At 32.3% G+C, this 18,660-nt stretch overlaps 1 protein-coding gene across 2 annotated transcripts in view; it reads left to right on the forward strand.

The window, feature by feature from the left end:
• LOC111420589 (Protein tyrosine phosphatase 10D) overlaps positions 1-17,959 on the forward strand; it is a 68,549-nt gene extending 50,590 nt beyond the window's left edge. Inside the window, exons 7-15 of one of the 2 annotated variants that reach the window (XM_071200536.1) lie at positions 2,073-2,357; positions 2,420-2,698; positions 2,776-3,449; positions 8,976-9,282; positions 9,439-10,118; positions 10,222-10,370; positions 10,442-10,677; positions 10,838-10,930; positions 17,468-17,959. In XM_071200536.1, the coding sequence (XP_071056637.1) occupies positions 2,073-2,357; positions 2,420-2,698; positions 2,776-3,449; positions 8,976-9,282; positions 9,439-10,118; positions 10,222-10,370; positions 10,442-10,677; positions 10,838-10,911 (2,684 nt within the window). In that variant the 3' untranslated portion in view covers positions 10,912-10,930; positions 17,468-17,959. The remainder of the gene's footprint in view (positions 1-2,072; positions 2,358-2,419; positions 2,699-2,775; positions 3,450-8,975; positions 9,283-9,438; positions 10,119-10,221; positions 10,371-10,441; positions 10,678-10,837; positions 10,931-17,467) is intronic. The other variant, XM_071200537.1, reaches the window with a different exon arrangement.
• Positions 17,960-18,660: the final 701 nt, after the last annotated feature.

The raw sequence follows: 18,660 nt of genomic DNA on the forward strand, positions 1-18,660 counted from the left end.
CCCCTCATCCCACACGAGTCCAATTTCGAGATCAGTATTTTGTGATTAATCGTGTCGAACGCCTTCGATAAGTTCAGGAGTACACCGCAAGCCATATCTCCTCTCTCCAAAGCCTCATAACACGTCGCACGTGTACGTGAATAATGCAGTTTCCACACTTCTCCGTTTCAGAAAACCATGTTGGCGCTCGCTCAGTAATTTGTGCTTTTCTAAATAATTATACAGTCTATTGTAGACTACTTTTTCAAAGATCATAGAGAAGCCAGTTAGCAAACTGATTGGTCGGTAATTGGAAATATCGTTTGAATCGCCTTTCTTATATAGTGGTATAAGCATTGCCTTTTTTAGGTATTTAGGGAATATCCCGCACTGCAGAGATTGGTTGATTATGTATTGCCAACACACTTTGTATGGTATGCTCGAGCACATTGATTAATTGAACAGATAATTGTGTCATCATAACGCGAAACGTTTTGCGAACACACACTACACTTCGGCATGATGGCCGCCTTATTATTAATTTCTTCTTTAAACGATTTGTGCGAGTCTTCGCTAAGAACACGAACACTTATATATTTAAAAGAAGAAGTAGAAAGAAGAGTTAACTTATAACGACAAAGTAGTCGCTAAGAAACAAAATAGGAAACTTAAAAAATCCCCCAAATTGGTAATATTACCAACCTCCCACCCCAAAATGTCCTAGAAAACGTTACATATTTAGAAACAAGTAGAAAACAAGTAGAAACAAGCAGAAACAAGTTCGAAGTTTCGAACTTGTTTCTGAAGAAGGTTACAACATGGCATCCGAAACGTCAAACATTTTTTCAAAAAACGCACGGCTTAACCCGAAAGATTCTAGTTCTAGGTCTAGTGTTAGTTCTTGTGATAGTGCTAGTGTTAGTTCTAGTTTTAGTTTAATTAATATCGGCTGTGAAAGCCTTCGTACTTACGTTACATATTTCTTCTGAGAGTAATATTAATCTTTAATATAATCTATATATGCAATTAGTTCATTTCGTATAGTGTAGTTTAAATTTTTACTTTTTTGTAATTTATTTGCCTACATTATTTTTCACAAATGCTTTTGTTCATATGTAATTCTTTTTTATTACGGTGCGATTAAGTAAAAAAAAAAAGGGAAAGATGCCAAAAAATTTGATTTTGTTGAGTTGTTTTAGCCTGTAGCAAAATAACGAAGAGTCCTATTTATACCATCAATACCTCAAAATGTTCGTCTGGATATCTACTTTCATGTCCATATAGCTACAAAAACACACTATGCAAAATAAAAAATATCCTGAATATGAACCGTATACAGGCGATTCAAAAACCCGCTGACAGACTTCTAGAGTAGATAATACATGAAAAATTAAGATGAATAGTCTTGATATACATGGTGTCGCAAATGCCTCGTTGGCGAGATATACCGGATCAAAGTTTCTTTAAAATTAAACATTATCTGTAATAAAAAGCACTTTTTTTAAAGTATTGTCCACGCCATTGCTCTCTACGCGTGTAAAGTGATCAATTATCTATCAATTGGTCTCTTACAAAACTTTGATCAAGGCAATAGTTTTTAAGAAAAACACGTTTGTAGAAAATTTGTTAATTCAATTAAACACTGTTGCTTTAATCAAAGTTTTGTAAGATACCAATTGATAGATAATTGATCACTTTACACGAAAATACTGCCCGTTTGACAGAATTACCAGTGGAGTTGAAAATATTTTTAAAAAAGGCCTTTTTTTGCAGATAATGTTTAATTTTAAAGAAACTTTGACCCGCTATATCTCGTTAAGGAGGCATTTGCGACCCCATGTATATTAAGACTTTTCATGTTAATTTTTGGTGTATTGCCTGCCCTAGAAGTCTGTCAGCGGTTTTTTGAATCATCCTGTATATGTTTTATAATTTATGATTTTCCACATTTTTGGGAATATCTCGAAAACTGAACGTGATGGATAAAAACTGAATTAGCTTAACATTCTACGTTATAAAAAAATATCGCAATCTTCGTGGAAAAAATGGATTAAAATTTGTAAACTGGTGTAATTATTTCTTTTTTATTTTAGGTCCGAATCCAGTATCCAACATAGCACCTCTGGTTGATTCAAATAACGTTACTTTAGAATGGCCACGACCTGAAGGTCGTGTTGAACGATACATCGTAAAATGGAAGGAATCATCCCAAGATTGGAACGAGTCCGATATAAGAAACGTCACTCAAAATCAAGACGATAACGGCCCAGTTCGCTGTTTAGTTGGCAATTTAATGCCTGGCGTTGAATACACCTTTTACGTCCAATCAATTTCAAATAATTTAGAAAGTGATACAACTATTTTTAAAGCTAGGACAAGTAAGTATATAAATGAGAATTAATCAATTTTATTCCAAAAATTTTTTTATATTTTCTTATAGTGCCATTGATTCAATCTGAAGTTCTCTTTGTTAACGATCAACAATCAACGGATACTTTAAGTTTGAGATATACGCCAACTCCATTGACTTTATGCAAATTTGATCGTTATAAATTTTCTTTGTCCGATCCGACGGTTATGGATCAAGAAAAACTAGCCAATGATGCTGATCGATTGGTGACTTTCAGAAATTTAGTTCCAGGGAAATTGTACAATATTTCCGTTTGGACTGTGTCACATAATGTTTCTTCACAACCAGTTCAAAGACAAGATAGACTTTGTAAGTTCATTTCAATGTTAAAACAGTATTCTCAATTAAAGAATCATTTGTAACAATGCTTTTTATTCTTGTTAAAGATCCTGAACCAATTACTGGTTTATACGCAATTTACATTGGTGATCACGAAGTTTGGCTGAATTGGAGTATCCCAATGGGTGAACACACAGATTTTGAAGTAACATATCTTACTCGTAAAGATGAAATAACACGACATATAACCTTATTTCCTCACATTAAAATAAATCATTTAAGACCTCACAAAAATTACACATTCACTGTGATTGTGCGTAGTGGAACAGAGTCGAGTATTCTCCGCACTTCAAACCCCGTTTCAAGAACGTTTACCACCGAAGAAGCAGCACCAGGAAAGGTGGCGTCGTTCGGTCCGATTGATGTCCAACCCTCAGAAATTACATTCAAATGGAATATATCACCAACAGAACAAAACGGAGTTATTCGTCGATTTACGATAACTTATGGGTTAGAGGGATCTTCGCACACGCAAACAAGAGATTTTTCTCCGAATGAATTTACAGGAAAAATTAAACAATTAATTCCTGGACATACGTATATATTTACAATTCAAGCGGAAACTAAGGTCGGATATGGGGCAAATTCTACTTTTACCCAAATAATGCCGATTTTAGCACCACCTCTCAGTGTTCAAGTCGTTCCAACTGAAGTTTGGAAAAGTTCGGCTGCTATTCAAATTCGATTTAGGAAAAATTATTTCAGCGATCAAAATGGACCGGTAAATATATTTCTTTTTCAATAAAATACTTTTAATCATAATTATTTAATCTAAAAGAAAAAATGTAAATATGAATCATGTCTGTGGTTCATTGATTGAGGTGAATATTGAGTTTTAACCGCAATGGGGTCGTTACTTTCAATCGAATAGAAAAAAGTTGATAAACTACGTAAAAATAGAAGGATTAGTAACATTTTCGGATCATAAAATTGTTTAATTTTTGCGATAATTAATATTAAAATTCAAAATATCCTCTACAAAAGCTTTAGTGACGTTTACGAAGTTTTCGCGTAAGATCAAGAAGACACAAACGTGCATCTTTCGGATCTCTTCTTCTAGCACATAAAATTCTTGTGGCATCTCGCTCATACACCTCTTATTGATTTTTATTTCAACCAACCGCGTGCGAAACGACGGTGACGTCTCCAAAGTTTTTTAAATTTTTATTTATTTATTATTTTTTTTGGAAAAACTAAACCCGTTTGAAAAATAAAAAATTATAGAAGTCTTCAATTTTGCTAAACTATCAAATAAGACAATAATTTCCCCATTCTTATATAAACGTTTTATAAAAAAGAATTTCTTAAAAATGTTTTATATCTCAGAATAAGTGATCCCAATGAAAAGATAGTATAAAATATTTAACATTAAAAATATTGTATAGCGAAATGTGAGACATTTTGAGAAATTTCTCAGAGCATATTCTTTTCCAACTGCACGCGCTGTTGGAATAATGTTTTTTAACATGATGGAGCTACATATTATCTTACGAAATTTTGCATAGTTATTTTCCTAATAAATGGTTTAGGAAGGGTTGGACCAATACCAGAAATAAATGATGATAATTCACTTCAGTTGCCAGGAATTTTTACGTTACTAAGCTGTGTTATCGAAACTTAGTTAATTTATTATGAGTTAATTAGGAAAAATTAAAAAATAGTTTTTACTTCAATTTGGCATATTACATTATTTGACTCGAATCGATATTGTAAGTGCAATCATTTGCACCCCAAAGAGATTTGTTAATGAAATCTGTTAATAACATTTGCTTCTGATTTATTGTTATTTCTTTATAGACCTCATCCTATTGAGCCAAGCAATGATCAATAGTCTTCTAGTTTTGTTCTCAGAGGCGGCGCCAGAGGTCATTCTTTTTGGATTTTCAAAGCGATATAAAGATTTGGATACATAACAATTAAATTGTTAAATAATAAAATAACTTCTACTTGCTTTGTTTAAATATACAGTCGTACATGTTTCGGGAATTACATTCCCATCTTCAGCGTCAGGAACTGTAAGAAAGATTTCAATCCAAATAGAACAATTAAAAAACATTAGTTTTCTGAAGGAAAACCCAAGTCATGTTAATATGAATTTAATAAACTTTAAAAGGCGTCATGAATCACGTCAATCTATAAAAGGTACAATTAACAAATCAAGTTTTAAATCATAAATATTAAATGGTAAAACAATAAAATTGATTTGTTCTTTGGAGGAGATTTGAAAATAGTGTCTTTCAAATCTCCTCCAAAGTGTCTTACAAAGCCTTTTAAAGTTTATTAAATTCTGATGTTCCTTTTAACATGACTTGGTTTTTCCTTCACAAAACTAATGCTTTTTAATTGTTCTATTTGGATTGAAATCTTTCTAACAGTTCCTGACGCTTGTCGCTGAAGATGGGAATGTAATTCCCGAAACATCTACGACTGTATATTTAAATAAAGCAAGTAGAAGTTATTTTATTATTTATTCATTAACTTGCAACATGGATTCCAATATATAATTAAATTGTTGTTTAAAATATATTTCAAAACTTCATAAGGTGTATCACCTGGGTTTAAAAATTTTGAAATAATACCCAACTTTTCCGCTAGCCGTCGATGTATTTTCTATTGTTAAGAGTAATCTCCAAATTCATACTTTGCTTTATGACGTCCTCTTGTTCCCAATTTCTGAGGTCGGAAAGATTGTGCAAAAATCCGAATGTATGTTGAAAACGCTCCTCTATTGAATGAATCGCTATTTTAAGTAAATTAAAATATACAGGGTGAGTTTTTTCCATGTTTAGTATGGAGATCTCGAAAACTAGCGGAGATAGAGAGACGATTAAATAGAGAAAGAATTGCAGTTTCATGAACTCAATTTAATGAGCTTTTTGTTTTTTGGATGAAATGCATGGCTAACTAGATGTCTCGAAAAAACTGTTTTTTTTGCTATATTGTTAGATATCTATGGCTCCGCTATTATTGATTTTAGGAAAAATGTGTAAAGGAAAAATTTGTAGGGTATTACATGTTTAATAAAGCAGTCTAACTGATTTTTTTATTTAAGCAATAATTTTTGAGTTATGACTTGTAATTAATCTAATGGAAACCATAGTTGGCGATGACTTTATAAAAAAGGCCTTTTCTCAACGATTCTAATGATATACCACTTGACATGGATATTTTTATTAATGAATAAATTACAGCCATTTATTCTTTTGATTTGCAAACTGTTCAGGTAGTATGCTATGGATACGTTTGTAAATGTAAGTTTCTATGATTTCGTACCGCTAGCTTATTAAGTGGTGGTGCCCCATCGTGTTGAAACCATTTAAGCAAATGGCGCGTCTGCAATAGCAATTCATACAACATATTATCGAACTCGTTCTGTAGAAAATGAAGATAACGATCTCCGTTTAACGTATCATAAAAATTGTACGGACCAAGAATTCTTGAACAAAGGACACCGCACCAAACATTAAATCCAAACTTAACTTGAGGTCTCCTCTCTTGAACATGACGTGGATTTTCCTGCATCCATAAATGTTGATTATGTCTATTAAACATGCCGCAGTTTGTAAATTGTATTTCATCTGTCTACAAAACTTTAATCTAAGCTATGATCAGCTTCACACATGTTAATAAACCATGTACAAAGTCTACAAGCTGTTTGTAGTCATCTGGGGGTAGTGTTTGTGAAACTGCCATTTTATATGAATGAAATCTATGCTTTTTTAGTTCTCTTACGACAGTACGTTGTGACGTGCCTGCTTCAAATGCAACTTGTGTTGAAACCGATGCATCTTGATGGATTCGTGCTAATACATTTACTTCTGTGTTGCATCTTTAGTTGGTTTACAGAAAGAACCATACTCGCCCAAATTATCAGCCTCTTCAAAGTAGGTAGAGAAGGCTGGCGACGATCAAAATACTGTTCTGCAGCTTGTATTGCATTTTTACAGCATAAAATGTAACACTCAATATCACGCTTTTATTGATTAGAAAAATTCATATTGATTATAATTTACAAAACCTCAATCAACGTTCATTAGAAACATGTAATACCCTACAAATTTTTCCTTTGCACTAACGATATAACAAAAAAACGGTTTTTTCGAGATATCTAGTTAACCATGCATTTTATCCGAAAAACAAAAAGCTCATTCAATTGAATTCATGAAACTGCAATTCTTTCCCTATTTAATCATCTCTCTATCTCCGCTAGTTTTCGAGATCTCCATACTAAACATGGAAAAAAACTCACCCTGTATATCAACTTTAAATTTTTGTGACGGATCTTCTATTGGGTTGTCAAAAGTTTCATTATTGAAAATGCGTTCTGATTTCTGTAAAATTTGGTTGTACGTTTATTGAATTTGCAGAATCTGAAGTTCAGACGCTATAACTAACAATTTTTGATACTCTTCGTCACTTCTTATTTTATTTGTAGATTATTTGCAAGCTATTCAATTGTTTCAACTGCTGCACAAACCGTACACTTTGGGCTTTGTAGTAGAAGATTTACTCTGTTAACATCTAAAAGCATATGTTGCTATTTATACCAAACTATTGTAATGCATATGACCTGATAATTTAACTTCTCTAATATATTGTTTATCTTTAGTATTATTTCCATGAGAACCCAGCAAAGACGTTTCTTCTACAATACCAAAAAGTGACGGGACAAAAATCTAACGGGCCTGATTGTATTTATTCTACTTTCCCATCTCGTAGAACATACCGGTTTTAATGTTAAATTAGTCAGATGTTTGACAAGAATAGACCATCTATAAGTGGATGCAGAAAAAATTGACCATTTGTATATTTGATTCTGCAGCATCATTTAAAACAAGATTAGTAGAGTGACAGGAGCAAGGAACAAATAACGCTCCCGGATTTATATTTGAAATATGTTTTTGTAGTCCGTTATTCTTACCTTTCATAATGGCTCCACTGTCGTCTACAATTGTAAATGTCTAAACCTAGTACTTTTATGGTGTCTAAAAATATAGATGCCAGACCGACTTCTGTAGTGTCAGTTACATCAATAAAATGTTCTTCCACCAAATAAGTATTCTTTAATTCGGTGTTAACAAATCGAATTATTAATGTAAGTAATTCTTTGTGGCTTTTATCGGGACTTGTTTCCATGATTGCAAAAAAAATTCGGCTTTTTTGCCATTTCTATAATTTTCTTTTTAGTCATTTGGGCCAATAAACCTAATTCATTTTGTATGGTTTACTAAAATAATGAACCTGTGCCTCTTTAGACGTTATACGTCGAATATCTTCTTTAAGGATTGGATCATATAAATCTAGACATTCAATATTTCGAAAACACTCCGTTATTTTTTTCAAAGAGTACATCAGATTTTCCTCTAAATGGCAAATTTAATTCAGTTAGTGTAAGAATAACGTCTGATAGTCGTGATTAATATCGGTTTTTTATGCCTGAGAGGAACGTGGTTTCGGTCGCCCCTAATTTTGATAACTCTGTATATTATTATGTATACGTATACAGTATGTATCTGACTGACGGGCCCAAATTTCAGGCGGTGATTCTTTAGTGAATTTTAAGGGTACTTTCTTATATAAACTATAAGGGATTTCGACTCCCCTGCGGAGCTACGCCCCTTCAAAAATGGCGAAAAATGTTGGTTTATTTTTTTTTCCCGAAAACCATAAACACCAGGAAAATAAAATTTGGGTAATAAGTTTAGCTTATAATAGGGCATGTTTCGAGCCTATTTATACTTTCAATCTTCCTTTCTAAGTTACTAAACATAACCACCCCCGTTCAATTTTTGTCTAGATTTTTTTTATGACGGTGATAAATACATTGGAAATATTTTATTTAGATAGATGAAAATATTGTGTAGCTCCTTAGTGGAGCCCAAGCCGCCCATGGTTCATATATCAAAGTACCCTTAAAATTGCCTAAAGCATCATCCCTGAAGTTTGGGCACGTCATTCAGATACACCCTGTATATTATTATTTTACCTACACAAAAACATAAAGACGTCCAGTCTATATAGAACACATCAGCATCTTTTTTTTCGATTAGACGAAATCCATCTCTCCCCGCATGGCTTATTTCCGTTTCTTTTTGATTTATAATTTGCGTAAATCACTCTCTAAATCTTCTTGATTAAATAAAGTAGAAGTATTTTTGATTTTCAAGATTTGTTTTTTATATGTATTATAAATTTGTATATATTAAATGCAAGAAATTTGAATACATCCCTTTTTATTTATATTTAGGTTACAACTTATACAATAATTGTGGCTGAAGATGATACGAAAAACGCGTCCGGTCTTGAAATGCCTTCATGGCGGGATGTTCAAGCATATTACGTTTGGCCTCCGTATCAAGTTATAGAGCCGTATTATCCATTCCATAATTCCAGCGTTGAGGACTTCACGATTGGTTCGGAAAGTTGCGATATTCGCCAACAAGTCTATTGTAATGGACCACTTAAATCTGGGGCTACTTACAGGGTTAAAATACGAGCGTTCACAGCCCCTGATAAATTTACCGACACAAGTTATAGTTTTCCGATAAGAACAGGTACATTTATCATTTTTTTTTGCTTTGATAATTCCATACTTTAAAAAATTAAATAAGTTTTTTAAACAATTTTTGGGCTAACATAGAAGTTTTCTGGTTGAGTATTTATAAGTATGTTACAAAACGTTAAAGTTTATACAAAAAAATCTTTTGCAGATCAAGATAATACGCCAATTATTCTCGGAATCGTCATTCCAATAATTTTAATCGCGTTACTTTTTATAACAATAATAATAATTCGTCGACGCAGATCTGCAGGCAGAAAAGCAACGGAATCCCATCCGAACGATAGCATGTCACTTCCTGATTCAATAATTGAAACAAATCGTCCAATAAGAATCGAAAATTTCTCGAATCACTATCGAGTAATGTCGGCGGATTCCGATTTCCGATTTAGCGAAGAATTCGAAGAATTAAAACACGTTGGGCGAGAACAACCCTGTACAGCGGCCGATTTACCTTGTAATCGTCCTAAAAATCGTTTCACAAACATTTTACCATACGATCATTCGAGATTTAAACTACAACCAGTTGATGACGAAGAAGGTTCTGATTATATAAACGCTAATTATGTTCCCGGACATAATTCTCCCAGAGAATTTATTGTAACGCAAGGACCGCTTCATTCGACGAGAGACGATTTTTGGAGAATGTGTTGGGAATCGAATTCTAGGGCAATTATTATGTTGACGCGATGTATTGAAAAGGGACGGGAAAAATGCGATCATTATTGGCCGTATGATACAATGCCAGTTTACTATGGAGATATTTCAGTACAAATCTTAAATGAAACAAGGTATCCAGATTGGAATGTTTCGGAATTTATGGTTTGTAGGGTAAGCAATAAAAAAAGTTTCATTAATAGTTGTTAAAAAAGAATAGATTTTCCTTTTTTTTATAATCTTAACCTCATGTTTTAGAAAACCTTCTTTGTTTTAGGGTGATACTCAAAGAGTAATAAGACATTTCCATTTTACGACCTGGCCCGATTTTGGGGTTCCAAATCCACCTCATACACTCGTAAGATTTGTAAGAGCTTTTCGTGAAAAAGTCGGATCGGATCAACGACCCATTGTTGTTCATTGCAGGTGGGTTATATGTTTATAATTTTCCAACAAAAAAATTTAAAAAAATATTAAAAATTTTAATATATTTTTAGTGCTGGTGTTGGAAGATCAGGAACATTTATCTGTTTGGATCGAATTTTACAACAAATATTGGTATCTGATTATGTTGATATATTCGGAATTGTGTATACAATGCGAAAAGAACGTGTTTGGATGGTTCAAACGGAACAACAATACATCTGTATACATCAGTGTTTGTTGGCGGTTTTAGAAGGAAAGGAAGTGGGCGGAACGCCAAGGGAAATCCATGAAAATCAAGGTTTCGAGGGTAAGTACTTCATATTCTTTGCTTCTGCTTTTTTTTTAAAGTTAGACCAAAAAACTTTTCGCTTTATTAATTTAATTTTTTTCTTACGTTTGCTGTTTTTTTTTGGTATTTTAAACTTCTGCCTCTGAAGTACACTGAATTTACGTTTTTATGGGTTCAGGTAAGGGTGGCGTAGGCAATCGCACTGTAGAACCTTCATTCCACGATGGGGTTGGGAGAGAAAAGGAGAGGTAGAATAAATCCTTTTTTTTTGGTAATTTATCTTTATTAATTCTTTCGTTTTGCTTGTTTTGTGTTGTAATTATGTTTTTGAGCATGTATTTAGTAGCCTTTATTTTTTTATCGCGTTGGAATGCTGCTTCTAAAATAACTTCTATTTAATACTATATATACTGGGGCGTGTTATAAACGGAAATTAATTAAAAATAAATTTATTTAAATTTATTAATTATGTAAATAAATACGAAGATATAAAATTGTAAACTTTGGTATTTTTAACTTTTTTATCATGAGAATGGAAATTTATTAGGGTTTATTAGTGAGTTCTCATAAGGATGTCATTTATATTTTAATACCTAGTAACACTAGTTTACAAATTTTAATCAATTTTTTCTTCGAAGACTGCGATATTTTTTTCATCACGTCCAGTTTTCGAGATATCCCCAAAAATGTGGAAAATCGCAAATTAAAAAACATGGTAACGGTTCATGTTCAGTATATTTTTTATTTTGCATAGTGTGTTTCTGTAGTTATATGTAGTTAAAGTTAATTAAGAAAAATTACATTAACAAAATTTTTAACTTTAACTTTTGTTAATCCCTTGAGCGCTAAAAATGCTCTGAGGAAGGTTACAATAAATAACCGAAATATTAGCTTTTTAAAAAGTTGTTTCTTTAATTAAAACCTGGACCGTACACCCCGAATACTCGCATTTACTTGTTGTAGCTGTATGGACATCAAAGTAGAGATCAAGACGACCATTTTGAGGTATTGATGGCATAAATCGGACTCTCCGTTATTTTGCTACAGCCTAACAACTCAATAAAATCAAATTTTTTGGCATTTTTCCCATTTTTTTCGGCCCGTAACAAAAAAGAATTATACAGGGTGGCCCATTTAACGTGAGACAAGCGATTATCTCGAAAACATTTGGTTCATTTGGCTCAGCAGTTCTGAATTTAATTCTTTTGCCATTTTAACTACATCGTTGAAACATTATTACAAACAATTTTTTTATTGTAAACATAGTAACAGTAGTTGTAGTACAGTAGTTACTAAGTTTTTTAATTTACGATTTTCCACATTTTTGGGAATATCTCGAAAACTGGACGTGATGGAGAACTGAAGAGCTATAAAAAAATATCACAACAAATCAATCATTTTAAAAGACAATAATATCTTTAATTGGTATTGGGGCTGAGGTCTCTACTTTGGTGATTTTTAAACCACTCCTGGATTCGTTTTCATTTTCAAGCTGTCTTCCTCGACTTAAGGAATGAGTATACCTCATGGTATTCTTGAGAACGTATCTGTGCTTATCCTCATTACGAAAGAACCGTAGACGTTATATGCTTCCTCCACCGTACGTCCGAGTCAATTGAAAAATACTTTAATTAATTGTGCCACAAGATATCGGGCCATTGTGCTTTGATCTCGTCCAATTATAGTAAAGTTCCCGTGATATTGTTTTAAAAGTCGCATCAATCTAAAGTGGGCTAAACTAGTAATTTAAAAGCACCTTGTTATAATTTAGCAAGTTTATGAAAAATTTGGAGAGATACAATGTTGAATAAGAGATAGAAGGATCTTAGCGAGGGACAACTATATGAAAGTTCTTCATTCATGATGTAAGATCTCTTGTTTAAAGAGCAAGGTAATCGAGTTCGATTATAATGGCTTAGATCTTTTCTTCTTAAAGAGAGGTTTAGGAAAAATGTTTCCCAATTATTGGGGGTGTTGCATTGGTGTACTATCTCTACACCATTTATACTACCTACTGCTTGTCAAATTTATCTTGGTCGGCCAATTGCGCAGAAGAAGGAAAGATAGGCGAACTCGTGACGACATTACCTTAACATTAATATTTATGGTTATACGAGATTGAATTAAAAACTTCATAAGTTTGAAATTTGAATATTTGAAAAAAACACATTCAAAATTATAAATACTAAGTAAATTTGCTTTAAATTACTTTTTATTTCGTGATGATATCTCAATTCGTTCTTGAGATACGATATTTTAAATTTTTATTCTTAAAATCTACAATAATCAAATACACACAACTCTATATAGGGAAATTAAGAAATTATATATAGCACTTAGAAACTATATTAAATTAGCTTTAAAATGCTGTTCATTTTGTCATTAGATCTCAGTGGTGCTTGAGATGCGATATTTCAGTGGATGGAAACTGATTAATAAATATATAAGCGTTGAGCATCAACTCGTTGGCTGTCCCACTAACAACAACTCTTCTAATTGATTAATTTTATTTGTTATCAAAAAGCTCATCTAATTTGAAAAGTACATTTTGCAAATAATAACATATTAAATATTTACATCTTATAAAGTTACCTAAATCTACAACCTCAGGCTACACTCTGAGCCTAAGGTGATGTAGAGTGGTTTTGATCTCTGCAAATATGTTGCCCTATAACGTTCAGATGTGTATATCCTTAGTATAAAGTCTGATTCCATTCTTCCTTGTATCCTGGTTTCTTAGTTTATATTTTATCTTATTTTCCGTTATAATGTTTGTAAACGCATACGCTAATAATTTTAATGAGTACTGTATAGGACACCTTGAAATATAACAGAAAAAAGAGCTCCGCAGGTACCGGCCAAGATAGATTTGATGTACCTGTAATCATCTCTTTTACCTTTCGGCGAATCTTACGAAAAGTTGTGCAAGCTGAAAACAATTTTTTCAATTAAGTTAATTGTTACACTATCCTACCGGTCTAAAGAAGCCTTCTTTCCATCTTGTACTGACAGTCATGGTAAACAATAAAATTATTTTCTTAATTTATTGCCTCTGCATACATGGTAATCCCCCTTCTCTGTTCCTCTCAACCCGAATCAATAGTTTCCCTTCGGTAACTGAAGGTAAGGTTTTTGGAATCTTATGATTTTTTCTTCATGTTTTGTGGTGTCGAAAGTATCACTTAGGAATATCGCTCTTATAAAGAAAGTCCTTGAATCGATCTGCGGGACTTTATCTCTATCGTTCTTCGCATGTGCTTTGTTCTCTATGTTTGTTTACCTTGTATAGTTTGACTTTATTCTCTATTTGTATGTATTTGTTTCTGCAAAATGTTTGGTTGGGGTACCATGCCATCTTTAATGCTTTTATCACCTAGTTTTGCGCCTTCTTGCAAAGCTTGCTATCGCGTGAAATTTCCACTCCCCGATAGTTGAAGGTTCATGTTCCATAACTTTACCTTCCAGCTCCAAATTACATCTTCCAGGCTCCCTAGACCTCTTTAATGTTTTAGTTTTTTCTGTAGAAATCATCATATTGTATTTTTTAATGTTTTGTAAAATTTATGGAAGAGCCTTTTGAGATCAGCTCCATTATCTGCTATTAGTAGTGCATGGCCTACATAGCAGATTGCTCTTGTGATGCTCTATGTTATTTTATGTTGTTGAATGTGTTGGAAGTATGTGTTGTTTATTCTTAATTCATTTAAAGAGCAGAATTGTATTAGTTGTTCGCCCTCCTCATTATTAAAATCACTTACTATAAAAGTTGTGTTGTTTTTTTCTATTTATCAATATCAATTGTTTCTTACTTGGGTTTGGTTATATCTAGGGCTTACGCACAAATGATGTTCATTATGCCATTCGATAAGTTAATGAAGACATTCAGCATTCTTTCGTCCCCATATTGTATTATGTGGATAATACCTTTGTATTTCTTATATAGCAGTACCTACCCTACTCTACCTTGTGCACTTTCCTGCTTTGCCTTGGTAGGAAGTTCCAGCACATAAGTTGCCCTTTTCCTTCTTTTTGGTTTAAGTCATACAGCATGTTCAGTTCTATCAAAATTTTCTGTGCTTTCGTGTTTCAAGATATGTTCCAATCTTATTTCTTTTCCATGTCATAGTCGTCTTATTTTGATTCGTGCGTTTCTGAGGCATGTTCGTTGTCCTTTCAACATATTAATGTCTTTTGTACTGGTGGTAGGTTGCTAGTCTTTCCACCAAACTCTTCTGCATAGTCCGGGTTTGAGACCAGTTATGGAAGTTACTGGGCTATTTGATCCAGCAAGTGCTTCCCTAAGGGAAGTAATCTACGATTTATATACTAAAATTACCAGGCGTCGACACACGTCATTAATTTCATTTTATCTCCGTTTATCGCCAGTTGGATGTTTGGTCTGTGGTTTCAAAGAATTATTTTCTTAATCTATGTCCTGAAAGTTTTTAGAAAAGGCTTCGGATTATAGACGTCAAAATATGTTTTCTAAAGTATATTCAAGTTATCACACCTTATCTTATGTTCATCGACATCGGAAAAGTGTTTATTGCAGTGAACAATAATTTTCAAGGTGAAGTTCGGAGGTTGCAGATTTATGGGTTGTATTTTTCCAAAAAGTGAATTCTTTTAATGACTATTATTGTTGTTATGCATTACTGACGGTCTATATACGTTTGAGCATGTGAACTAAAATTAATTGTCTTGTCATTCAAATAGTGTCCCAATGCGGAAATTAATAGGTTTCTAAATTTCCAATTCCGACAAGAACATAAACAACCCTTCGCTGAAATTCGTAGATATATGGACTAAAATATCTATTACCCCAAACCAAAGTAGAATATTTAATGTGGGAATGAATGAGGACAAAATACACATTATTTATAATATCATTAATTAATTGTTTTAAAACGAGAAAATTGTTACTGATTTTGGAACCAATCATGTCCCGGCACAGGAAAAACTCGTAATTCACTATTTTCTTAAAATTAGGTTTTAATGTCATCACAAGGAAAAACTATGTCTGCAACAATTCTTATAACCCTTTTGTATTGCTACTTATTTTATTTTATGAATTACTTGTATCTCCCGGCCTCCAGGGAGTCGGAAAGCGTTTTGGAATAACACGTTTGTTTACATTTGCAGTTGTCAGTATTTCACTGTGGTACTAGCACCAAAAAATAGTGTATTCACGATGTACTACAAAACAAAACTAGCAGTTCACAATACTGCATTCTTCCATTTGCAGACGAACGGTGGTTTTTGTTTCATCTGAAACAAATCAGAAAGGAAATTACGAGGAGATGAATTTTCATCCATAATCCAAAAAGCAGTCATTCTTTGTAGTGATGGCTGTAATTATAAGAACCGTAATTTTTAATTGCGAAGCTAAATGAAATTACAGTATACATTCTTACATTATTATACATTACAGTATAAGTAGGTACATAGATGTGCATAGTAGTATTGAAGGAAAGTTGTAGGGAACTAATATTTATGTACAGGTTGATTACACTTCCATTCGTATGCATGGTCGTAAATCGATAAAACCACGTTGCTATCTTGTAAAAGTTATCCTGTAAATCGTTATCTTGACTACAGTTTTTTGAATAACTAAACTTTTTCTCATATATCTGGCTTAGCAAGCAAACTTGCGATGATCCCGGCAGATCTTTGCAATACAAGCTAAAATTTAGTGATTTCACCAAAGTGAGGTCACATTTACCTTGAATAAATAATAGAGTTGCAATCCGGTTCGAAAACTTGGAGATACGTTTCCATAAAATCTCTGTAAAATTTGTGAAATTCATTTATCTCCAAGAATCATCAGACTGCTCAGTTTTTATGACAGCATCCATTTTTGCAAAATACTGAGAGGAGATTAGACACCATTCTTAGTATGTAAAATATTACTATTCTGTGTGTCGAACTTGATATTCAAGTGAACAGCTTGAACTTTAACTTGTTCGAAACAGCGAGGATAACAAAACGAATTACATACTCAATGTTCGTAGATATGATGGTACTGGATGTATGATTTAATCTAATGAGTGTAAAATTTTCAGATAACAGTTTTTATCAATTATGATAAAAGCTCCAAGTTTATTTTTAGTATTATGATTAATGATTAAATTCTTGTTTGATAGATAAATAATGCGTCTTATAAACAAGTCCATAAACTATGTTTTATTTTTGATTTCATCCTTTTATTTTGTTGTGTTTTCTATGTTTATTTAAGCATTCATTAATACTATTTCTATTTATCTGACTGTCACTTGGCTTTTTAATATTAAAGAATGCAGCTTTACTGGATTTAATCGCTGCTTGTTTGTTTTCCACACCATAAATAAATAAACGTTTGAAGACAAATATATCGAGAATGACTACATAATATATGACCGCACTAATCCTGAATAAATAAAATCGACGTTGTTTTGCCGTTTTAATTGGATTTAAATATTAATGATTCATATCGTATCCATTTTTATCGGTGGTATTCGTGTTATTAAGCAAAATTTATTGAGAATTACATTTTGTAAACAAATTTGATGATTTCATTTCAATTTGAATATTAATATTAATATTAATTTTCAAGTTATTAGAAATATCTCATGATACAAAAACATAAAAGTACCAAATTATAATTAAAACTGTGTAACTTTGTATAGATTTCATAGTTTATGACTCACTCTTAAAAGTTTAAAAAAATGCTTGTGAATTTAATTTTTGGAATGTTTTATAATTTGTGTTTGAAAAAAAAATTATTTTTATTAACTATTTCTATTAATATTGTTTGCTTCTTTTTTTGCAGATGATGAAGGAATTGCTGAATCAGGAATGTGATCTTTAAAAAATTCCACTTTTGGGTTATTATGTCATTTCAAAGCTATTCAAACTTTTTGTTCTCTTAGTTATTAGACCATCATTTTTTATTTTTATTTTTAAGGATTTTCGTACTTATTTTATTATTGTACTTAAGGTATTCCGACAGTATTTAATTTTATATTGCAAGAGAAATCTGAGGTTTATTTTTCATATCGTACTTTCAATGATTAATTTTATTTTTTTTTTTTCATTTGTTTTGTGATTGTAAAAATTGCAATTTATGTAATTACTGAATTGCTGTTTAAATTGTAATAAATGATCAATTTATGTTTATATTCTGTGATAAAAAGAGGAAACAAATTTGGTGGAATTTTTGTGGAATTTTTAATTTACTTTTTTTTATTTTTATGTGAATGTCATAAGAATATTTTTTCATTTGTACAAAATTATAATAAAAAACTTAAATTGATAAGGAAAAGTTGGTTATTTTATTTAAATTTAAAATACAAAATCCTTTACAAATTGTAAAACATATATTTTAAAATTTATGTTTGGTGTGAAAATTAATCTTAGTAGTCATTGAAGGAAAGCTATAATGATGAAAAGAGTATATATGTTGAAAGTCTCTTCAATGACGCACAGCCTCAGCGACCATCCTAAGGTGATGATCGTAATGAGTATCATGGTATAAGAATTCAAGGTATAACCATACGCATATTGTGATAGCGTTTGGAAGCTAATAGCAAGTGCGCTAATTTAAAATTTTTAGTTAAATTGAAAAGGGAAGGATTACGTGATGTGAATACAATGATTACAGTGCCTAACTCCCTTCTACCTTGGAGGCTCGAGGTGGTATGAGAAAGATCATCTCTAGGTGACGAAATCCTTATATAGTATTTGTAAAGAAATTAGACGAACTAAACGTTGACAATAAAAGTAGTAGTCACTGAGAGATGATGAAATGGATGAGAAATCAGACCGCATTTTAAAAATTGTTAAAGGTCAGAACAAAGGCCTGAACATCAACGAATGGAGGGTGCTCAAAAGGACGACCGAAGGCAGCAGTGCCTTTCTTACGTTGTCCGTTGACCATCCCTCTGTAGAGAGCCTTAAAAAAGCTAACTATAAGGTTAGCTACAAGTTCGGGCAAATCACCTTGAGGCAAAAGAGCGGCGAGCC

This window comes from Onthophagus taurus, chromosome 11, assembly GCF_036711975.1.
Source record: "Onthophagus taurus isolate NC chromosome 11, IU_Otau_3.0, whole genome shotgun sequence".
NCBI lineage: Eukaryota > Metazoa > Arthropoda > Insecta > Coleoptera > Scarabaeidae > Onthophagus > Onthophagus taurus.